General features: G+C 41.2%; 1 protein-coding gene across 6 annotated transcripts in view; it reads right to left on the reverse strand.

Moving 5' to 3' along the window:
• CARD19 (caspase recruitment domain family member 19) overlaps positions 1-25468 on the reverse strand; it is a 47969-nt gene that overhangs the window by 17731 nt on the left and 4770 nt on the right. For 4 of the 6 annotated variants that reach the window (XM_036738938.1, XM_036738935.1, XM_036738936.1 and 1 more), the window contains exon 2: positions 986-1128. In XM_036738938.1, coding sequence (XP_036594833.1) covers positions 986-1128 — 143 coding nt within the window. Of the gene's footprint in view, positions 1-985; positions 1129-19996; positions 20123-25468 lie in introns of those variants that run through there. The other 2 variants (XM_036738937.1, XM_036738934.1) reach the window with 2 other exon arrangements.

Genomic DNA, 25468 nt, shown 5'->3' on the forward strand with positions numbered 1-25468 from the left:
AAAAGATATCAGCAAAAATGTATTTTTAACAGAACAATCACAAAATAAAACAAAGTGCTCATTTGTTCCATGTGAAACTATTGGTGGGAAGGTTTAGATTTCTCTGACTCCTGTGCTCATCATTCAACTGCAAATGGTCTCTCCAAAGTTACAGGTGACCTCTTAATTGTTTTTCTTGCCTTCTCCAAAGGATTTGATACTATTGACTACCTTCTCCCAGATACTCTCTTCTCTCTGGTTTTTGTGAAATCAACTGAATGCTTCTTAATTAACTTCAGATTAAGGGTATAAATCTTAATGTCCTCACTTTCAAAATCATTATGAGAACCAATGAAGTTCTCCTGGCTTCTGACTATGCATAGTCAATGCACTGAATTGGTCAACAGAGGTAAAAGACCTAACTCTTTAGCATCTGGGAATCCATCCAGGTTGACTCTAGCAAGAATAAGTATAATCAGAGTCATAATTAGGAATTTTTTTGCACCTGGGGTAAGAAGAGGTGGAGAAGAGAGAGGGAACAATTCACCTGTATGGTCTAAAGTTGGGGAGAAAGAGTATCCCAAGATGAAACCTTTGTCACCAAAGGTGGAGCCAGGTAGAGAAGAGCCTATCAGGGTCCAGCCCTTGGGGATGGGGAATAAGCATCTGCTGGAGCAGGGATGGGGGATCTGTAGCCTGGAGGCCATGTGTAGCCCCCTAGATCCTCAAGTTCAGCCCTTTGACTGAATCCAAACTTCACATAACAAATCCCCTCAAAAAAAGGATTTGTTCTGTAAAACTTGGACTCAGTCAAAAGGAGGCACCCAAGGACCTTGAAGGTCACATGTGGCCCAGAGGCCACAGGTTCCCCACCCCTGCCCTAGGGCAATGCCATTCATGGACACAAAGCCTAGGTCCCTCTGCCCAAGTTACAGCCCTGGAGGAAAGGAAAGGCAGGTAGCAAAAAAAGAAAGCAGATGCAATCATTTGCAGCAGTGCCCAATACCTTTTCTGCTTCTTTGTTGGTGAGAATTTGTGGGTAAAAACGATTTAATTGGAGGATGATTTTGTCAACTTGCTGCTCACTCAATCGACCATTGCTTGTAAGAAAAGGTGTGTCTTGGACCAGTCGGTCACAGTAAGTCTGATCTGAAAAATGAAAACAAACACACATCTTTATAAATTTTTGTCACAAGCTGGAAAAACTTGTTTTGAAATGAGCCAAGTTTACCTGTTCTGAAAAGCCAAGCATGCCAATTTGAAGTATTTGATAATTCCACAGTTTCCTGAATCTCATTTTCACAGCCACTTCAGGGGATTAGTCTTACAAGCCTCTAATCCCCAGGTGAATAGCTGGTTTGGGGATAAGAATTCAATGTAATGAACAATTTTAGCACCTGCTCGGTGCACTAAACTAGGAAGATGCACAAATAAATAAAATATTTCCTGTCTTTAAGGAGCTTCCAGTCTAGACATAAGCAAATAGCTACAGGACAAAATTCAACGTCTCAGGAAGGCACAGTGCCCGAGTGAGGGCAAATTGGAGAAGAATCATTCACAGCTGGGGCAGGGGATGGGGGAGGGAGAAACAGGGCTTGAGGGGGTGGCATTTTAGCAGAGTTGGGAAAGATTTCAACACAAAATAAGAAGAGGACATTCTGGATATGTAGGCCCAGCATAAGCAAAAATACAGAGACAGGAAAGCTTGTCTAGGGGATAGATATTCGTCTTGTTTGGCTGGGGCACAGAATATGTAGGAAGAACACACGGAACTAAACCTGGGAAAGTAGGATGCCACAAAATTGTAGAAGGCTTTGAATGTCAAGCGAAGCAGTTTGGACTTCATCCTAGAGGCAAGGAGGAATCACTGAAAAGCTTTTAAGCAAGGAAATGACAAGATGAAAATGAAGCAGCTGGGTGAAGCAGTGTTTGATCCAAGTCAAAATTGGGATTCAGATGCTAACTGGTTGTGTGACCCTGGGCAAGTCACTTACCCTCCTTAAGCCTCAGTTTCCTCATTTACAAATAGGGATAAGAATAGCACCTGCTTTGCAGGGTTGTGAGATAACATGTAAAGTACTTTGCAAAACCTCAAAATATAGGCAATATAAATGTTAGCTATTAAAATGGTGTTTTAAAGCAGACTGTTGACAGCTTGATGACCAGGAAATGGCAGGTTATCTAAACTGGGACAGGATTTAAGTGGGAGAGATTTTATTCTCTAGACACAAGGGAGCCATTGAATGTCTTTGAGCAGAAGAGGGCCATGATATTAGGAAAGTTAGCTATGAGAACATTTAGGGCTTGATAATTAATAAAGGCTTGCTGACTGGCTGGTTTTTACATTTCAATATATTATATACTGAGGCAGAAAAAGTGATTCAGCCAAACTGAGTTTATAGCAAGCGTGAAGATGGTTTTAGCTCTTATAAGGACAAACTACAAGTTATACTGTGACGTATTTATAGAGCTAAAGACATGGAGAAACAACTGACCATCATCTCTTGTGCTTTCTGTCTAGGCCATAACAAAATGGTTTCCTATACAATTCTGTGGACTACATTTTCTAGCTACAAATGGTTTTGTCCTTGGCCCAGAACTGCTAATAGAAGCTAATTACTGTGATTTTCTCATTGGCAGTGTTTTTTTCTCTGGAGATGATGGAGAGTATTCATTTCCTCATATTCAATTCTGATATCATTGGAGTGAGTTGTCATCCCCTGGCTTTCGATAAGATGACTTCTGTTAAGTTCTAGGCCTAACTCATGGCATGATTTTAGGCAAGTCTTGTCCTCTCTAAGCCTCAACTTGCCCATCTGTAAAATGTGAGGCTTAGAATAATTTCAGAGGATTAATGATGAGGAATCACTCCTAACAGAAACATGATGGATTAACAAGCATAATGAGACACACATTTTTGGACAGGGCCAATGGAAGAGTTTGTTTTGTTTATTTGTTGAAAAGGGTTTTAGGGTTTGTTATTTTTCTTTTTTGAGAGAGGGGTTGGAGAGGCAGGAGGAAAAAAAAATAAATGTTTATTGAAAAAAAAAGTAAGAGGAGGTTAGCCTAGGTGATGTCTAAGGCCTCACCCAGCTCCTCCATTCCATGGTCTTTGATTCCAAATAACCATCTTTTACCATTTTGCCAAAATTCCTAGTACTGAGCTTCTCGCAATGCATGGCATCAGCTAAACCGGCCAGACACAAATAGTTTCCCAAGCCCCCAAGTGCTAATGCTTTCAAGAGGAGCACTTAACTGGGCTCCCAAGTCAATATCTTTGATCTGAATATTCTATTCCATGGGGCTTTTCAATACTGAAGCATCAATTATTTACCAAATGAGCTAGCCCTTTATTTTATCAGGAACATGCATCATGCCAAAATTTCATCTTAATTTACTTCTGATTCCCAGAAAAAAAGATCCCAGGAAGGTGCCTCCTAGGAGCCTCACAATACACTTGGATGCCTGCCACTCTTCAGGCGATCAATATGTCTGGGTTTCTCCCTCAGAACAGCTAACTATGTTTGGCCTAACCTGTCCTTGCTGTCCTCTTTTACAGAAGCTGAAGTAGAAGGAGTAGAAAGTTTAGACATCTGAACCCTAGTCCTGACTTTGCTGCTAATTATTTGAGTAACCATGGGCAAATTCCTTGCCATTCCCCACCCCCACCCCCACCCCCATCCCGCCTCATTCTCCCCATCTAAATAATGAGAAGGTTGGATTAGCTGAACTCCTAAGGTTCCTGCCAGTTCTAACATCCTATGATTCTAGAACCAGACTGTAAACAAGGAAATAGGAGTTTGTAGTTCACTTGGCTAATTAACATATGCAAAATTACCTGAGGGCACTTCCCAGAACCTCCAGAAAAGTTTCAGATAGATTAATCTTGAGCACCCCTTCCAGCTCTGACTTTTTGCGCCCTAGCTTCCCTTCCCTTCTTTGTATACCCTTTGACCCAGCAACACCAGTAGTAGGTCTATAGCCCAAAAAGATCTAAAAAAAAAAAAAAAGAAAAAAGAAAAGAAAAGTACCTATATGTACAAAAATATTTACAGCAGCTTTTTTTTTTGTGGTGGCAAAGAATTGGAAATTGACGGGATGTCCACCAGTTAGGTGGCTGAACAAGTTGTGGTATATGATTGTGAGGGAACGCTATTGTGCTATAAGAAGTGATGAGCAGGCTGATTTCAGAAAAACCTGAGAAGACTTACACGTACTGATACAAAGTGAAGTGAGCAGAACCGGGAGAACATTGTGCATAGTAAGAGCAACATTGTATGATCAACTATGAATGACTTAGCAATTCTCAGCAATATAAAATCCAAGGCAATTTTCAGGGACATATGATGAAAAATATTATCCCCCTCCAGATAAAGAACTGATGGAATCTGAATGCAGATCAAAGCATACTGTTTTTTTTTTTAATTTTCTTTATTTTTCTTGGCTTTGGGGTTTGTTTGGTTTTTTTGGTCTGTGTTTTCTTTCACAACATGACTGATATGGAAATATGTTTTGCATGACTGCACATGTGTAACCTTTATCGAATTGCTTGCTTTCTAAATGAGAGGAAAGGGCAAGGAAAGTGGGAGTGCCTTTGGAACCTAAAATGTAAAAAAAAAAAAAAGGTTAAAATTGTTTTTACATGTAATTGGGAAAAATAAATATTAATTTTTTTAAAAATTCAGGGCTAAGAAATATAAATTGTCAGTCCTTCCTCTTAGCTCTGTCACTAAGGGTCCTTCCTCTACTCAAAAGAACAAAACTGTTTTTAAGCCACAGTATAATCTTTTCACACAGTGTTAGTTTTATTGAAACAAGGCTAGAATAAATAGACCAAATAGGCCAGTGAGCCCCATTCAGAGTTGATGGTAAATGGTGTGGAAAAGACAGATAACAGAATGGGTTGAAGATTAGATAACTTCAGTGCAATCAGGTTTAAAAAAAGAGATTGATGAGGCATTTTGTATTTAGAATTACTGTAAACAATGGTGTGCTGGCTATAGGAAAGCTGTCACTCACACCTCAGTGTTTCACAATCTTAAAGCACTATATAAATCTGTTATTATGATTATTATCAACAATGTGGTGCCATAGAGAGAGCTCTGGACTGACATCCAGTCTGGGATCCAGTCTCAGCACAGCCACTTCCTAGATTCCTGACCCTGAGCAAATCCTTTTCTTTTTAACAATAAACATGGTAGGGCATAGTGGACAGAGAACGGGGCAGAGAGTGAAGAAGACTTGGGTTTGAATCTCATCTAAGACACTAAGCTGTGTAATCTTGGGAAAAATCACTTAACCTCTCTGAGCCTCAGCTTAATAATAGTAATATTATTAATAATAACTAGTATTTACACAGCAGGGGGCAGCTAGGTGGTGCACCTAGTTAGAGCACCAGGACCGAAGGAATCAGGAAGACCTGACTTCAAATCCAGCCTCACATATATGTGATCCTGGGCAAGTCACTTAACCCTGTTTGCCTCAGTTTTTGCTCTTCAGTCATTTTCAGTCACGCCTGACTGGCAAACGTACTAGAGTAGGTTGCCATTTCCTTCTCTGGTGGATCTAGTGGATCCATTTTGTCAAGCAATCAGTTTCCTCGTCTGTAAAATGAGGTGGAGAAGGAAATGGCAAACCACTCCAGTATCTTTGCCAAAAAAACCCCAATGGGGTCATGAAGAGACAGACATGACTGAAAATGGCTGAATGACAATGACAAAATTTCCATAGCACTTCAACATTTGCAAAGTGCTTTACAAATAAGATCTCATTTTACCCTCACAACAACTCTAGGAGGTAGGCGATATTAATATTCCTGTTTTATAGATGAGAAAAACTGGGGCATACAGAGATTAAGTGACTGGCCCAGGGTCACATAGCTAGTAAGTATCTGACTCTAGTCTGAAGTTAGTAAGTGTGTCTGAGGTCAAATTTGACTGACTCTGGTCTAGTGCTTTATCTACTGAACCATCAAGCTTCCTCATTAGTAAAATGAGGAGGTTGGATTTGATGACCTCTATGGTCCCTTGTGACTATAAGTCCACAATTCTATGAGTCATTTCTGGGTCTCAATTTAACCATTTTAGTACAGGGAACAGGTAGGACTAGAACTGATGGTCACTAAAGTGCCCTCCAGCTCTTATATTTTACTCGTTAATTATATTTTCAGAATAAAGAATAGCTCATGTTTCTGGTACGATGCTAAAAGAGGTGTGGATCCTACCCAGCCCACGAAAGCGGGTAAGGAGGGGTAATGGGCCCCTCAGGAGCAAGGTGAAAAAAGTGGGTGAGGGGAGGGGCAGGGAAAGGACTCTTGCTAAGTTTTTCTTGGAGGACTAGAATTCAAACTTGCCTCACCAACCACCTTCTTGCTCTTCCCTTCTAGCACGCACAATGTCATCTATTTTACTTTTTGCCCTGCTGCTAAGGCTGCTATTCTACCCGTCCAACCAAACCTCCAAAGACCATGCCTAGGAGGAGTTAAGACACTCAACTATGAAATCCCTCCTCCTCCTTTTGGGCAGCTCCAATCATTATGAAGGTCTCCTTATATTGAGCTAAAATCTTCATCCCCACAACTTCTATTTACTGCTCCCTGTTCTGCCCTCTGGGGCCAAGGTCTGAGTCCTCTTCTAGGAGGCAGACCTTAAAATTCTAGAAGGGAACTGTCACATGCTCTTCTTGGACCTAAACATTCCAAATTCTTTTAATTGATCTCCAAACAACATTGTCTCATCAGGTTCAGCCACTCTCTCTAGGGAGATTATAAATAATATGAATAAAGAGCCATGTTCACTTTCCTTTGTATTCCACCATATGGCTTTTTAAAATAAATTTTAATTTTTTGGCTAACAAATATTGATTTTCTCTCCCTCCTATCTACCACCACTGAAGAAAAAAAAAAAGGAAACAAAATCCTTGTAACAAATATGCACAGTCAAGCTAAACAAATCTCCAAAATGGCCATGCCCAAAGATGTGTGTCTCTTTCTGTATATTTACTCATTGCCTCTCTCAGGAAGTCCACCATATTTTTTTTTTTTTTGCAGGGGAAAGGAAGGGCAATTGGGGTTGAGTGACTTGCCCAATGTCACACAGCTAGTGTGTCAAGTGTCTGAGGCTGGATTTGAACTCAGGTCCTCCTGACTCCAGGGCTGGTGTTCTACTCACTGCACCACCTAGCTGCTCCACCATATGGTTTTAATATAATCATCTATACACTCGAAATTAGAAGAACTGTGGCAAAGGAGAAAGTACAATGAATTGGAAGTATAAGACTGGAGTTCCAGTTCCAGGTCTGCGTCTAACTCTCTATGTGATTTTGGTCAAATCTTTTCTCTCTAGGAACCTCAGTGTTCTCTATCGTAAAACAAAGGCACTGGATTATATGGTCTCTACAACCTTTTCCAACAATAAAGTTCCATGATTTTCTGATAGTGGTGGTTATCTTCTTTATAGATGATAGACCACTTCCAAAATAATAGGCACTCTGAACCGTATCACTTGAAGGGAGGATGTGTTACACCTACTTCTCCACACCTTTTTGCCCAGTTATAACTGGAAACAGATACGAACATCTGGGAGGCGCTGGCTGGGGCTAGAGGCATGGCTCTGGCCATGAAACAGAGTGAAGCTAACAGACCCATGTGAACCTGATCACATGATCTCACCTGTGAAAAGAGCACTGGATTTGAAGTTAAAAGATGGTTTGAATCCCAGCGCTTATTACTCCCCACATGATTGTGGGCAAGTTTCTTAACTTCTTTGAGACGGAGTTTCTTCATCTGTGAAGTAAGTGGAATGGGACTAGGTAACCTTTAGAGTCCCTACCAACTCTAAATCCTATGGTCCTTCAAATCATCAGGCCTAGCAGTCTTAATGACTTCATTGAGTGTCCTGCCACTCAACACCACAAATGAATGGCCAAGTTTCTGACTCCATCTCATTTTCCACATACTTGATGAATCAGTTTTTCTCTTATGGGGAGAAATGATTGCCTAATGGAGACTGATGTGCAACCTCCTCCCAGAAAGGTTGTGGGAAGGCATAAAAATTTAGGTTAAGTCAACAGGCATATGACCCAGATTTTCTGCCAAGCTCTGAGAGTCACGTGCTCTACCAAGTTACCTAGTATACACACTAATGTGGCTTTGGAATGAAAGACCCACACCCTAGGCCATCCCAACATCTTCACCGCTCTGGCTGGCAACCAGAGCTTTTCTTTCTTTTTCTTTCTTTTTTTAAATTTCTTTTTTAAAAATTCTAAACTTAAAAAACAAATAAAGTCAGCGTTTTTATATACAAAGTAAAATGGAAAAAGAGGATAATACATGAAGGTATGAATCTGCAAATTTTTTTTCTTTAAGTATACAATAAATCACCATGCAACTTTCAAAGCTGTCCTGCTAGTTTGTGTTTCCTTCTGTTCTGTGCATTTAAAAAATACTTCAATTATCCTCTTTTTTTTTCTTTCAGTAACTCTATTGCCAGGCCATCTCCCCTCCACCAAAGAATAAAAATAAAAACAAAACCGTTGTAATAAATATGCATAGTCAAGCAAAACTCATCCCCATATTGCCATATTCACAAATTTATGCCTTGGCTAGTCTTGGTTGGTCATTGCACTGATCAGATCTCTTAAATACTTCCAAGTTATCTGTATTTTAAATGTTGTTATTATATAAATTGTTCTCCTGGTTCTGTTCCTTTGACCCTTTACCAATTCATACAATCTTCCAATGTTTCTCTAAAGCCATTTCTTTTGTCATTTCTTCCAGCATGATAATATTCCATTACATTCATATACCATAATTTGTTCTGCCATTCCCCGCTTAATGGGTATCCCCTTAGTTTTCAGTTCTTCAATATAACATAAAGAGCTGTTAAAATATTTTTGCATATGTGGGTCTTTTTTGTCTTTCTTTAATTGTCTTAGTGTATAGACCTAGCAAAAACTATAGCTTTTTGATGAGGATTGCTCCTGGAATAAGAAAAGTGCAGCTACAACCAGCTGCCCAAATGCAGAGGAAGCAGCAATAGGAGTGGTTTTAGATGTTTAAGAAATAAGAGAGGTGGACATATAATTAGCATCCAACAGCAACTTCCTTGCATTTGGATACATTTATGCCATGCCAAATGAGTGGAGAAAAACTGTTGAACCAGTGGATCATGGGGCAGTGCTTGACAAATATTTTTTTGCATACAGCTGCCAACCCCAAGATCTAATGTGTCCAGTGAATGTTTTAGCTTTCAAGAAATGAAAAACAGAAGGCCAATTAAAAACAACCACTGGCAACATATTCCCAAAATGCATAAATTCTGGGCTTTAGAGACACAAATTAATATATGAGCTAGGAGTAATCTGGGGCAAGGAAGAATCCTAGTGCCCTCTCCAGTCAAGAACCCTCAGGGCAAGCAACTCTGTGTGTGTGTGTGTGTGTGTGTGTGTGTGTGTGTGTGTGTGTATGTGTGTAAAACAGGTGTGGTATTGCTGAGCTCTCAGATGGATGCCTACTCCTGCCTGCCCTTTACCTTCCTATCTGGAACTCTAGTTTCCTTTCAAGGTATTATAATGGTAAAAACATGAACATGAATGAATAGAAAACATGATAGGCATGAGAGTATAATTCCAAGTAAGAATACACTAAAAAAATAGCAAGTCATAAGATCATAGACCTAGAGTCGGAAGGTACCTCAGAGACTATGTAGTCCAGCCCCACATTTTACAGGTGAGGAAGATGAGGCAGAGGGAGGTTAAGTGACTTGTCAAGGTCATACAGGGAGTAAGCATCAGAGTTGAGATATGAACCCAGGTCTTCTGATTCCAGAGTCAGTCCTTGTATCCTGCTGCCTGCCAGAATGAAGTTGCTAGGTGTCATCCAGGATTTGTCAAACCCAGTAGTAGGGCTCCTCCACCCAGAACCAAGTCTATTATTAGATTTCAGCCCCCAAGTACACTGGTACCAGTTCACCAAAGGGAGTGATTCTCTGTCTTCTGACTGTTTAAGAATATCTTATAAGGAATTCTGAATCAGTCCAGCCACATTCGCTCTCATCCCTCTGGAAGGTGACCATACTGCCTGACTAGCCTGCTCACTGTTTTGGAGGACAGTTCTTCACTGATTAGTTCTACTGGAAGACACCCCACCCACCCCTGTTACCCTGAAATCCAGCTTTGTTGTCTGTTTTTATTCCTTGGAGGATCTTCTGTGTTCCAGATTCATGGATTTTGGTTTGTTTTTTTTTTTTGTTTCTGTCCTACTTCTCTGCTCTGAATCTTGTTAGAAGCTTCAAGGAAAACCTAAGAGGACTGATTCTCTCCAAGTTTACCCCAAATTCTATACAGATTTGTCTTATGTGAGTATGTAGAGGAGACAATCCTGAAAAGAGGCTACTTCTTCATGTTAATCCCCTCCTTCCAAAAATCTACCAGTGCGGAGAGGCTGGTGGTAACTTAGAGAAATGTTACCCCGATACTTGTGCCCCCTAGTTACTTTGCATTTACTTTTCTATATTTTGTATTTGCTTATATGTATACATGTTGTTTTCTCCAATAGAATATAAATTCCCTGAGGGCAGGGCTTTTTTGCACAGTGCCTAGCACATAGCTTAATAAGTACTTTTTGACTGACTATAGTCTTGTTTTCCACAGTTCTTTGGTCTTTCTCCTCTCCAATCCAACATCCATACAGATGCCAAATTGATATTCCTAAAACACAGGTCTCATCATGTCACCCCTCTAATTAAGAAGCTCCTGGTGCTCCCCATTGCCTCTGGGGCAAAAATATAAATTCCTCTCTTGGGGATTTAAAACCCTTCATAACTCATCCTGTATTTCCAGGCAAATTACATATTATTTCCCTTCACAAACTATGTTCCAATCAACTGGCCTATGTGCTTTTTCTCCTATACAACAGTGGTGTCAAACTCAAATGAAAACAGATCCCTGAAGGCCATGTATTGACTTAGAAAAGCCCAAATTAACATTACCTATGTTGTATTGTATTTTTATTTATTTTGTTAAACATTTCCCAGTTACATTTTCATCTGGTTTCTCTGCTACAATACTGTCTGGGCAGTCTCCATGCCTTTATACCAGCTGGGCTCTCATCTTTGGAGAGCCCTCTCACCCCCACCTCTTAGAACCCCTCCAAGGTTCAGCTCAAGTACCATCTCCTTCAAGAAACTGTTCCTGATTCCCCTACCCCCATTAAAAATTATTTTGCATTCATTTTGTACATATTCCATATTTACTTATCTGTAAACATGTCCTATCTCTTTAATAGAATATAAGCTCCTTGAGGGCAGGAATGCCTCAATTTTAAATTTGTATCCCCAGTTTCTGGGATAGAATATCTAGAACAATAGACTTCTGCTGCACTCTTTACCCCTAAATATGCTGCTGAATGTCATTTTAGTAACTTATGTTTTTTAAGATGTCACGGGAAATCTTGCCCAGTGGAAACCTGGGTTCTAATCCCAGTTCAACCACTGTATGGTCTCAAGCAAGGCATTTCATATTTATGAAGTCCAGTATCTTCATCTGTAAAAATGGAAATGCACTACTGAGCTCACAGGGTTGTTGTGAGGATCAAATGAGACCAAGCATGCAAAGTGCTGTGTAAACCCTAACGTAAAGACCAACTCTTAATAATGATGATGTTAATCTTAATAATTAATAATACTTAATAATCTACATTGATAATTAACATAAACAATTATATTAATAATTAATATCTATGACAATAATATTAATAGTGTTGATAATGGTAGTATTAATTATTATGAGCTACCTGTCAATTAGGGGATAACCGAATAAGTTCGGCTGTATGAATGGGATGGAATACTACTGTGGGATACTATGATGAAAGGAAGGTTTCAAAGAAAACTGGAGAGGCTCATATGAACTTTAGTGATCAGAACAATGTAGACTGCATTCTTGTAAAGATCTTGAGAATTCTGATCCATACAACGACCGTTGGAAATTCCAGGGGGCTGATGATGAAGCTTGCTACTCACTTCCCGACAGAGAAATGATGGTGCAGAATGAGACATATGTGTTTATGTGTGTGTATGTGTATGTGTATATATAATATATAAATATATGTACATATTATATATACACATATATGTTTTAAACCATGAAATTTTTCACTTGACTATGCATATTACAAGGGTTTGGTTTTGTTTTTCAGGGTAGGAGGAAAGAAAATGGATCTTTGTTAATTGTAAAAAAATTAAATTAAAATTTTTAAAAGGGACAGAAATAAATTATGTTAATTATTTTTTCCTGGACCTATGATTTTTATCACATGTGGAACTCTGTTGAGGAAACACCCTCATAATGTAGATCTCTATTTTGCAACTTCTGGTCTCAGTGAGTTGCCTCGGCCCCAAGAGTATAAGTGATTTGCCCAGGATCACATGGTCGCTAAATGTCAGAAATGGTACTTGAACCTAGGTCTTCCTGAGTTGGAAGGTGGCACTCTATCCACTAAGATATACTAACTCTAAAATTATTATTAATAGTGAAATGACTGGGTTTATCTGTATGACCTCTAAGATCCCTTCCAGCTCAGACATTTTATGAGACTCTGAAATAATCAGGTACAAACTCAGGGCAAGGATAGCCTGTGGCTACTCCTATAAATGCATTTGGTTTGAAGTAATGACACCATTCAAAATTTCCTCTGGGTTCCAATGCAAGGACCCACAAACCAGATCCTAGATTATAGGCTTCACTTGTTAGGGGCTGGAGGGGAGGAGAAGCCCCTGTATGTGGCAGGCACTGTGTGGAGGAAAGGACAACAGTAATACAGAAGGAGGGAAGGGCGCTGGGCAATACCCGAAAATACTGGTTTTGAGGATGGCCTTGTTCAAATGGAAAAAACAGTAACACTAAAGCATTTTCACCATTCTTAGGCTGACTACCACAAGCCAAAGTCTACTATCAGAGACCTAGGATGTAGAATCCTAGAATATCAAAGCTGGAAGGTGGCCCAGATTTTCATGTAGTACAGCCCCTAATTGAGCAGGGAATCTCCCTAAAAAAATCACTGACGAGTGGCTACCCAGGTCCTGCTTGCACACTGTACAGAGAATGCACACCCTTATTAGGTGGCCCATTCTACTTTTAGACAGATCTAGATGTTTTCAGAGGCAGCATGGTGGCACAGTAGAGTGTCAGATGCAGAGTCAGGAAGACGAGTTCAAATCTAGCTTGACACAACTTTAGTAAGTCATTTAGCCTTGTTTGCCTCCGTTTCCTCATCTGTGAAATGAGCTGGTGAAGGAAATGGCAAACTACTCCAGTATCTTTGCCAAGAAAATCCCAAATGGGGTCACAGAGAGTTGGACATGACTGAATAACAAATGGTATAATGGAAGGCAATTTAGCCTTGAAGCCAAGAAGATCTGGGTTCAAGTTTAGCTTTTGACACATACTAGGTATGGGTGTGACTGGGCAAGTTACCTCATGTGTCAGTGCTCTAGGCAACTCTAGGACTGTAAATTGCAGAGAAGGTGCTGACTTGCAGAGGTAGAGGACCTCACCTGGGAGGTCCCTATACCAGTGAAATCACAGGTCCAGGATCTATCCCTCATCCCAAAACGTTTTGTTTTCGAATGAATGAAAATATATTATTAATCACTCACTATATACTATAAGCTACATGATCTTGAGCCTAAATCTGCCTCCCTGTGGCTCTGCCTATTGGTCCTAGTTCTGCCCCAGGTTGCCCAATGAAATAAGTTTAAATGTCTTTCACATGGTAGTTCTTCAAATACTTGATGACAGGGCTTGAGTCACCCAGGTCTTGTCTTCTCCAGGCTGAACATCTCCAGTTCCTTCAACAGGTGTGGAATGGTCTCTATTCTTCTTCTGGCTCTCCCTCCTCTGGCTTATCATGGGCCAAATGCATGTGTTCTAGCATGAGAAACATGAGACCTGTGCATGTGATGCCTAGTTCTTGACTAAACAAGTGGCACATGGGGCAGACACAAAATCCTACATAAAAACAGACCAGCCATTCAATGATTCAATATTTTCCATCTAGGATGATTCTAAATGGCCAGCTTAGCTTATTGGAGGTCTGCCCTTCCACCTAGGCAGATGGATTCAGGAACACAAAGCATCTAACCTACCCCTCCAGACTTATTGCATCCCGTCCTCTTCACACACCCTGAATTATAGCCACACTGGACTAATACTACCAATTTATAATGGGGTGCTGTGAAAAGGGTGCTATACAGTTATCCTTTCTACATTTTAGGGGTTAGGAGTGTGGCACCCCTGTGATCTGGAAGATCTAAGTAAAATATTTTGGCCTTCCCTTTGTGCCATAGAAAAGGTCTGAATATTTTTCTTTTTCTTTTATGGGGTGTTTACAGTATGTTATTATAAATTTGGGTTGATATCATACAATACTACACATATATTTTGTGCATTTCTGGGTTTCTAAACTTTTTTCTATATCATTTGCTGGCCTCCACATGTCATCTGTGGCTTCCACAAAACTTCTTCAAAATTCCCATTTAATTTCTTATGCCAACTCCAATATATTGAAACGGCACAATAGGGAAAGTGGCAATGTGGAAGGAATAACTGTCCTTGAATATATGAGAAAACTGGATTCAAATCCCACTTCTGACACTTACTAGCTGTGGGAATATGAACAAGTTACTTAACTTCAGTTTCTGTATCTGTAAAATGGGGAATACTTACAAGATTTTATGTCTGTCTTAGGACTGTTGCATTATTTATACTGAAGTCTTATTTTTATTCCAGAGGCTGCACCTAAGTACTTACCTGATGGGTACTAATGTTACTAGTCTTAAAGCCCCCTATATAAAGTCGGTTATTACTATTATTATCATGGTTATTTCCCAATCCCAATTCATTCTTTGACCTCTTACTTCTGTGCATTTGGACAGGCAATCTCACACGCCTGGAACGTGTCCCTTTCTCATCTGTTGAAATCCAGATTTTCCTTGAAGCCTTTGCTCAAATGCCATCACTTCCATGAGGCCTTCTCTGATTCCTCCAAACTAAAATGATCTCTCCTTAAATTTCTTACTATAGTTTGCCTGATAGCTCACAGGATTGAAAGACCAGCTAGTTCAGACCATACCAGATAGGGAATCCATGTTATAATGGCTGCCACAAATGCAGAGTTGACATATAGTTGTACTTCCCTCACCTGGTACCTGTGAAATTGATCATTGGAATTCAAAGGCAAGACTTCATGTTCAATCCTACTAAATGTCACCACACTTACATTCCACCTCACATTCTAGCCTGTGGAGATTTTGTGGGATCCTGACGCTGTCACCCAACCTATGGATAAGCTTTCTCTCCGAGTTTTGTGTCACTGGCAATTTACTAAGCAAATTTCGTATATATTTATCTAAGTTACAAATTTTTAAAAAAGTTGAATGGCCCAAGACCAACCACAAATCCTTGGAACATTCCATTAGAGGCCTAGCTCACATCCTGTATTATTAAGTTGGTATTTATATAGCACCTTAAGGTTTGCAAAATCTACTATGTATATTATCCCATCTATACCTAATAGCAATCCTGTGAAATAGGTACTACCTGCATAATTATCCCCATTTTACAGACGAGGAACTGAGTTTTAAAGAAGTTAAGTTACTTGTCTATATAGGCACACAATCATCAGAGGTGTCATTTGAACATGTCTTCTTGACTCCAGGCTCATTATGGAGCCTTCCTCAGCATTGAGGATGACCTGGAATATTCATCCTCCCCAGAGGCCTTCTCACCCTGAATATTCCTCTACCAAGCTGGTCCCATCCCAATTCTTCCATTTGGGGAAGGGGCTCAGACCTGCCAATCTTTATTCTCCTCCTGGTTGTGCTTCTGCCTTTTTGGACTTCAGTACCATACCTCAGTATTCCCCCTAGCTCCATTTTGTGTGTTATCTTTCTTCATTAGAATATAAACTCCTTGAGGGCAGGCACTGTCTTTTTTTTTTTTTTTTTGCTTCTCTTTGTATCCCCGGTGCCTGCCACAGTGCCCAAGTGACCACCTTGCCATTACTGTATCCACTACATCAATGCACCTGGCCATTCAATCAATTTGGAATCCACCTGTCCCTACTGTTATCTAAACCACAACTCTCCATCTTATCTACAAAGATATCTCCTCCAACCTTATCAGAACTAGATGGTACAGTAGCTAGTGAAGACCTGAGTTCAAATCCAACCCCAGACACTCATTCCCTGTGTGACCTTGGATAACTTGCTTCATCTATCTGCCTCAGCTTCCTCATCAATAAAATGGGATAATCATAGCACCTCCAGGATTGTTGTGAGGATAAAATAACATTTGTAAAGTGCTTTGCAAACCTTAAAGCTTCATCTGAATAATAGCCATAATTATTTTTTATTACATTGCATCATACTCTTCATATACATGTTGCAGTACTGTATGGCTTTCCATCTTTGTATTTCTGTGACAGTACAAGGCTAGACACGTGGCTGACACTTAACGATAGTTGTTGTGTTGAACATCAGAGCTGAAAGAGTACTGAAAGGCTTTCTAGGCTCATAAGAAGCCTGTATTTTAATGGAGAACAGTAGAACAATATGGAAAGGTAGAATCCTAGATTACCAAGTGCTGGAAGGAACCTTAGAGTCCAAGCTCTTATTTTACAAATGAGCAAACTGTTGGCAAAGGTCCATGAGGGGTCCTGGCCAACGTCCTAGAGTGAGTTAGTGGGTAAGACCTCCAGCTCATGCTCTTGCCAGTCCATTACTGTGCCTTCGATAGGCAGGGTATGATTTTGATTTGAAAAAACAAAAACACAAAAATGGGAGGAGAGAGAACAAAATGAGGGACATACCCATGAGCTTTTGGGAGGGATGAGGGAAGAGGAAGAAACTTAATACATTGCTAACATAATATGCATCTTTTAAAGTTTTTTTCCTCTTGAATGTCATTAATATAGAAGATGCCAGTTGAGGGCCTAGCTAGCCTTCTTCCCTATGGGTGTCAGTCAAGAACAGCTTTTTCAGGAATCTCTGGAGGCAGCCAGTCAAGCTCTGACTACAGGAATCCCAAACCTGATGCCTCAGCAGGAAAGGCAATTCAGTTGTTAACTCTATCTTTACACCTACACTACTTAAGAACAATTTAAGAAATGATCCCATGTACCATGTAGGACTCTATTTAAAAAAAAACCCAAAGCAATTAATGGAATATAAATTGTTTAGCTTTCCTAACCTAGCATAATGAGAATGAGTGCTTTTTTTGGAGTTAGGAAAGCTGGGTTCAAGTTCCAACCGTACTGTATGACCATCAGCAAATCAATTAACCCCTCAGAATGTCAGTTTCATCTGTAGGCAATAACATATTAATTATAATTATATATTATCACCAATATTTATTATATATAATTAATATTAGATTATATATTAATATAATTATATATTAATTATATTAATATAATAATATATTAATTATAATATAATATAATAGGCAATAAAGACTTACCTCACCTACCCTACCAAGGTTGGGGTGAACAAATTGCAAATGTGAGTTGTTATTATTAATATTACTAGTACATGAAAGCATTTCCTTTGCTGGGCTCAAGTTCACAAACAGGCTTATGAACTTAAATAACTCTTAGATACAACCACTGGTCAACGGAAGGGTTGCTGTGAAAGTCTCTCTACAAGACAGCTAACAGCAAGGACATTAATAGCTGAGTTGAACTTGGCATGCACCAACTCACTCGTTGTCTAAATTCAACAACACTCCTGGGTGTTTGATACATGCTGCCTTAAACATGCTTTGACAACCGGAATATCAGAGTCTGGAAGTCACCTGGCTTTCTCCATCTTTGTAATCTGATTCGCTCTGCCAGTAACATGGTGGGGGGGGGGGGGCAGGTAGAGTAGAGTTTCAGCACTGTAAGCTGCATGTGAGTACTGCAAATTGTAATTATCTTGCTTGAGCCTGAGCAAGCACTTCTTGTCCACTGTTTTTTTTTCTCTGCACTTCATCCCCATGATCCCAGGATAGAAAGACAAAAAGGCATGAGTAACAATGAATAGAGATCTGCCCTCTGGAGAAGGGTGGGGTCCTTGGAGAGAGTTTCAAGAGATGGTCCCTATCTTCTCAGTCCCAACCACAGACAGTACAAAGATTGCTCAGGCCAACATTCTCCTTATCAGTTTAATGTCATCATTCAAAGCAAAAGATTTTATCCTGTTGCATCATTTATACCGAAGACTTATTTTTATTCCAGGGGCTGTACCTAAAAAATTGCCAAGATTGGGGCTGGGGAAAGAATAATGGTTTTAAAAACCAAAAGATCTGGGTTTGAATCTCAACTCTCCCATTTAATGGCCTTATGATTTTCAGTAATTCGATTCACTTTTCTGAGGCTGCCTGATCCTCATTAAGATGAAAGCAGTAATACTTAGACTGCCCCACCTCCAGATAACTGAGTTGGATAGAAGGGCCAAGGAGGAGGGAAAGAACCATCCCAAGATTTCAAGCCTGGGTGATCAGGAGAAGGGTGATACCACATGTGACTCCATGAAGACAGAATGGCATAGTAGACATAACACTGGATTTGGAGTTAGAGGACCTGTGTTCAAATCTCAATTCTATGTAACTTTGGACACATTCTCTAGGCTTCAGTTTCCTTATATATAAAATGTTAGGGCTGGATTAGGTGATCTCTACGGTCTCTTATACATTAGAGTTTCTTAACCTGGAGTTCATGGGTAGACTTCAGGGGTGTCCACGAACTTGGACAGGAAAACAAATCTTTATTTTTAATATTATAATTATAATTGCTTTCCTTTGTAATCCTATATATTTAATTTATGCTCTTAAAAACATTATTCTCAGTAGTCCAGGGACTCCACCAGACTCTCAAAAGGATTCATGGTGTATATACACACACACACACACACACACACATACATATACACACACACACACACACACACAGATTAAGAAACCCTGCTGCAGATCTATGATCAAGGGAGATTATGTATGTAAAATACCTTGTAAACCTTTGAGCTCTATTTACAAGACGCTCAATAGATACACATACACACACACACAATACCAGCTTACATTTATATACTCTAATAACTCTCCCAAAACCTTTCGGTCAACAAGTCTCTTCCCAGAAGAATGGAAAAGTCAGCTTTCTGTTGCTTGGGGCCAGAGTTATTGGGTTTCTAAAGCATACACTTTGGGGCCAGAGGGAGCAAGGTTGATTATCCCCTCTAGGTGAGAGAGAGAAGTCCTGCAGTTTACTCAACTGGACGCATATCCTCAGGAACAAAAGTTGGAAGTCACTTGTTTGACAACTGAGGGCCATTGATTTTCACCCGTTTACTTTAAGTAACAGCCAAGGGGAAAACCCTGACGGCTGCAGTGAGTCAGACCCAATTCTCTTTTTCCGGATACAGTTGTCTGTTCTGTTGGCAGAGGGATTCTCAAGAAAACCAGAGGTCGGTACCAAGGATGCACTCTGTGCCCAGCCCAAGCTCGATTGACCAAAACAAAATATCCAAGCTGACCCAGGCCACTGAAAACATCTCTCAGGTCACTGGGGACTATGGGGGGAGGGGGTGACACCCGCCCCTAGACAGAACACACCGACTCTTTCCCGGGGACTGGGGCGGTAGGAGGAGAGGTGGCTGTGCTCTCAGTCTCACCCCACTGATTGCCCTCTCCCCTTCTAGAAGTGGCGCTGACCGACCCCACTCCTTCCCACCTCCCCAGCGACCCAGCCTTCTCTCGGGGCACTGAGCAGACACAGACAAACCAACCTGGCACACACAGCTAAGCGTGCGCGCCGCTGCGGGATACTCGGGCTACCGCGCCTTGCCTTTCCCTTTCTCTCTGTCCCGATCCCCAGGCCCTGGGGGCTCTGCCAGGGCCGGCCTGGGACCCCCTGGCCCGGGCCCAGCCCCTGCCTTTGCTCCACTGTGCTCGGCAGGAGTGCTGAGTCCAAGAAGGCTGCACTGACCTGACATGGTGACGGTGACCGCAGCGGCAGCGGCTCAGGAGCCGGACAGGGCCGGCCCTGCAGACTTTCCTGTCTGTGTCCGGGCCCGGGCTTCCCCGTATGGGCAGGGCGGGGCCGGGCTGGGGCAGTGGGATCCCCGCCCCCGGCTCCGCCCCCGCCTCCCCCGCCCCCGCCCCAGCTGGCCTCGGATTACCGCGGTCCCGGGGCCTTCCTAGGATCTTGCTCTCCAATCTTCTCCCCGTCCCCGGGGAGATTGCCCTCTGCTACCCCTCCTCGAGATACTGCCCTCAGACCTTCAGCCCATTCCTCTTCTCCGTCCAATCCCTAACCTTCTAACCTAGGTACTCAACCTCCAACCCTTCCCAGGCAAGCATCAGCCAGCCTCCTGTAACCCTCCTTCTTTTCCAGCCTTTCTCGGTCGGGCCAGGCCAGCTCCTTTCTCCTGATCTACAGTGTTTCCCATCTTACTGCACTTCCACCTTCCCCTCCACCCCATTCTCTCTCTTTGTCTATCAATACCACAGTTCCCAAATGGGCATTACCAGCTTGTTAAAGCAGAAAGATTCGACCATACCCCATAGCACCATCTCTCATCCCTAGGAGAGAAATGAGGACATGGCCTACTCGTTGGCACCTTAGACTTAGATTTCAGCTTATAAAGAAGCATAAGTAAGAACTTTCCACAAGTGGAGCTGTCCAACCAGGCTATCCTGCAAGGTAGTGGAATTCACCTTCTTAGACAACGTCAGAATGTCAGAAGCCATCAAGTCAACTCTCTCAGTGTTACAAAGAAGAAAACCAAGGTCTACAGAGCCCAAGTGTGCCAAAGGTCACATAGATGGAAATATTGAAGAGTGGTTTTGAACCCAAGTCCAGTGATCTTTCTACAACCGAACAGTCCCCTCTTATCAGGAATTCTGTGACTTGGAGTCCTGTGTCAGACAGAGGGCTGGAACTCTGGCAACCCTTCCAGTTTTAGGATTAACAGATTTGCTAAGCAGGGATCATTCAATTCCTCCTTCCTGATCCCAGCTCTAGTAACCCATCAGGGTAGAGTGGAGACCCAGAGGTCTCACCTGCAGAGGAAGAGAAAGGCTCCCCTGAGTAAGGGTGCCCAGGGTGCATGTGGCTACTTGGGAAGTTAGCTCAAAATGGAGAAGCTAAATAGGGCAAAATAAGTAAAGGATTATACATGAGTCAGTTCTTCCAAACCAGCCTATATGCAGCCACACCCAAGAGATGCCAAACCCTGGCCTTGGCCATAAGCCATGAGTGTTCTGAACACACCCACTTTTGAGTAACACATTCATGAATAAAACGTGTTGCAGGAAAGACTAAATAACAAAAGATTAACCTTTCAAGAAGGAAGGAAGCAATAACTCCCCTTCATAAGCAGCCATCTGGGGAAATGTTAACACGAGAGCAAACCCTCTTCCAATATCCCCCCAAAATCAGCCTTTTCAAGACCACAGAGAACAACAGGCATTTAGAGAACAAGGAACTTTAGGGATCATCTAATCCAGTCCTGTCTTTGTATAGAGGGGAGATCGAGGCAGCCCAGGGAGTTGTCCAAAGTCATACAGAATTTCAGGGCAGAGTCAAGATTAGAACCTGAGTTTTCGGACTACCCGTTCTGGGCTGGTTCTACAACATTATCCTGATGTTGAAAGTTTCCTATGCCTTCTGAAAATATAACCTTACTGTATGTAAGGTGGATTTTAGTGTATATAAGGTGGATTTTTGTTATTCTTTCTTAGAGTTTAGTTTCCCAGGATCCATGGCCATAACAATCTCTACTTCCCAGGCTCATGACTTGAAAACAATTCCACCAAGCTTGTGTAGCATTATATAATGATAAATAATATAAACATTTATGCTTAAAATTGTAAATATCCACTGTGACTGCACAGTGAAATATAACGGTGAGATAATTTAAACTTGTGAGGCTATTGCTGGCAAGATGCCTTCTTTGTCTGTTGCCCTATAAAGCAGGTGGGCACTAGTCAGTGAGTGGGGAACCCTTAGGTTGGATACACAAGCTGGAATGCTGTGTGTGCCTTGATCGGCCCCCATCAAGGCTTGGGAGGAATCTGTGCTTGTCTCAACCGATCCCTATTGAGGCTTAGGGGACTTAGGGAAGTGTACAAGCTGTGCCTGTCTTGATTGGCCCCATGGAGATGTAGGGGTAGTTGCCCCCCTTTCTCACCGGCCCCTGAAAGAAGGATGATTAGGGAATACTGTAGGAGTTGGTGCTCCTGTTATCAACAAACCCTCTTCAGACTAGACTAGAATAAAGTAAGCTTATTAACCCCTCTGAGGCTGTCTTAGTGTCCTTCCTGTCTGACCAGATCAAGAGTGAATCTGTGCTAGCAGCTCTCCTTCCTACGTGTTACCTGTCTTACACTTAGCGACACATTAGAGCTAGGAAAACCTTAAAGATCAGCTGGTCCTCAAAGATGAAGAAATTAATCAGAGACATAACCATTTATTAGAACTCCAGAACAAACTGAGATGTATGGTTGTGAGGGAATACTACTGTGCTATAAGAAATGATGAGCTCATTGGTCTTAAAAAGGCATGGAAAGACTTGCAGGAAATAATGAAGTGAGAAGAACCAAGAGAACATCGTATACAGTAACAGCAATACTGTTTTAGCAATGACTTTGAGCAACTGAGTAATTTTGACTATTATAAATACATAAAGGACATATGAAGAGAGACACTACCTGCATCCAGAAAAAGAACCGATAAGTAGAAGTATGTATAGAATCATTATGTATATATATATATATATATATATATATGTATATATATATGCCTATTTGTGTCTAATGGTAGCCATATGTAGGGTGGGGGAGGGAAGGAAAAAAAGGGAAAAAAGAAATTTACATGCTAACTGTTGTATATTTGGAAGGAATAGCAAGTTGTATACGATAGATTTGCAGTTTCATATGCAAACATCTTTTTTAGTATACTGTGTTATGGAAATGTGCTTGTTTTGTTCCCTGAATTGAAAATAAAATAAATTTAAAGAAAAAAAAAAAGAAGCTATGACTTGACTCTCTGCCCAGAACTCTTTGCCCCCATGTCACATGGCCTTGCTCCAAAGAAAATGATGTGGAACTGGAAAAAAAAATAGGATCATAAGATTTAAAGTTAGAAGGGACTTTAGAGATCTTCTAATCCACCCTCTTCCTTTTACAGATGAGGAAACCAAGGCCTACCGAGAGGAAGTGATTTGTCCAAGGTCGTAAAAGTAGAAGTAGCAAAGCTGGAATGTAGGCCTAGGTCCTCTGGCTCCAAATTCAGTGTTCTTTCCGCTATATTTGCTAGAAGCAGAGCATGGACCAACAGGCACACCAAGAAGCTTATAAAAAAAGCTGAAGGCATTATTGGTGTATTAAATGGCTCCTTCAGAAAAGAGTCCAGGAAACAAGCTTCCTCATCTTACTTTGCCACACACGTTCAGAGCTGAGTAGATGAAGGTGCCAGAATTCTTTTTTTTTCTTCTGGAGGGGGGAAGGCAAGGTAATTGGGGTTAAGTGACTTGCCCAAGGTCACACAGCTAATAAGTATGTCAAGTGTCTGAGGCCAGATTTGAATTCAGGTCCTCCTGACTCAAGGGCCGGTGCTCTACTCAGTGCACCACTTAGCTGCCCTAAGGTGCCAGCATTCTCACCAAATTACCCCACATTAGGTCAGACAGCCGGAGTGACATTGTTTAGTTTCCACCCACATGCCGGTGTGTGGGGCAGGGGCAGGGGTGGGGTCCGGAGTCATAACAAAAAATATTGGCTCTTGGAGGTGTTAGGGAAGCCTTGGTGACCATCTAGACCAGCCCTCTTATTGTACAAAGGAGGAAAGCGAAGCCAAGAGAAGAGGAGGTCCTGCCAAGGTCCTGTGGCAGAAAGAACAATGGCTCAGAAATCAGGTGTGGATTCAAGGTCTCCCTTCTCTGTGACCTTTCAAACATTTCTCAGCCTGTTTCCTCATCTGCAAAATGAGGGGGTTTGACTAGATGACCTCTAAGGCTTCTTCCAGCTCTAGATCTGGGATCCTGGTATTGCAATCCTAGGCCACATTGTAACAGATGCCAGGGTGGTATATACTTTAGCATCCCGTGTCATGGAGCAGAATAACAAGAAGGGGTGACTCAGCCTTAGAAGGACCAGGTACCAAGCCTGTGTGTCCCTGGGCATGCTCAGTGAGGCCAGCCAAAGGGCAGGTACTCACTCTGGTAGCTCACAAAGGACTCATTCCACCTCCTGAGGAGCTCCCTCTCATTTCCTGCCTTAATAGCAAATAAGGTCAGGTCATTCGCCGGCAAATCTCCCACTGACTAAGAAATCCAAAGATAGCCCAGACATAAAAAAAATTCACTGATTGTCTGGGACCGTACCGAGGATAATGGGAAGCTGACCCTATTGAACTCTCTCATCAAATGTGGAAATCTCGAAAACTGAGTTATGACTTGAATTGTAAATCTAGGCTGAGCCTTTGAATGTGCCTGGAGTAATCAAAGGAGCAGAAATGTGGAGCTGAGAAAGACTATATTGAGATCATTCAGTCCAAAGGCTCTTAAACTGGGGTCCGCATGCCCCTAAGGAGTCTATGGATAGATTTCAGGGTAACCATGAACTTGGATGGAGAAAAAATGACATCTTTATTATCATTAACTTTTGATTTCCTTTAAAAAAATCCCATGTTTCAAAAAAAATTTTGTTGTTCAGTTGCATTTGATTGCTTGACCCCATTTGGGGTTTTCTTGGCAGAGATATTAGAATGGTTTGCCATTTCCTTTTCTAGCTCATTTAACAGTTGAGGAAACTGAGGCAAACAGGGTGAAGTGACTTGCCCAGGGTCACATAGCTGAGGCCAGATTTGAACTCAGGAAGATGTTTTCCTGAATCCAGGTCCCCCACTGTATCCACTATACCACCTAGATGCCTTCCCTTTTTATTTTTTTTTAAGTTTTATGCATTTAAAAACATTATTCTGAGTTCAAAAGCTACATCAGACTGCCTAAGGGGTCCATGCCACAAAAAAGGTTAAGAACCCCTGATATAGTCCAACCAACTCATTTTATAGGGCAGGAAACTGAGGCCCAGAGATGATAAATTACTTTTCCAAGGTCATACAGTATAAACAGGATTTGAAACCTACTCCACTGGTACCAAGTCTAGCACTTTATTTTTTTTTCTTTTAAAAAATTAATCAATTAATTTTTAGTTTTCAACATTCATTTTCACAAGAAATTTAGCACTTAAAAATATCATCTTGCTTATATTCAAGGGGTGCACTTGTTAATATTTAACGACTGGCTCTCTAAAAATGCACAAACTCTTTTTATGTTTAATCTGCATTAATAACATTTTCACTTTGACTTATTTAAGTCTAGTCAATCAACAAAACAATAAATCAAACACTGTTTTGTAGCACTTGCCAATTTCTGGGCTGTATATGCTCATATAG

This window comes from Trichosurus vulpecula, chromosome 9 (genome assembly GCF_011100635.1).
Source record: "Trichosurus vulpecula isolate mTriVul1 chromosome 9, mTriVul1.pri, whole genome shotgun sequence".
NCBI lineage: Eukaryota > Metazoa > Chordata > Mammalia > Diprotodontia > Phalangeridae > Trichosurus > Trichosurus vulpecula.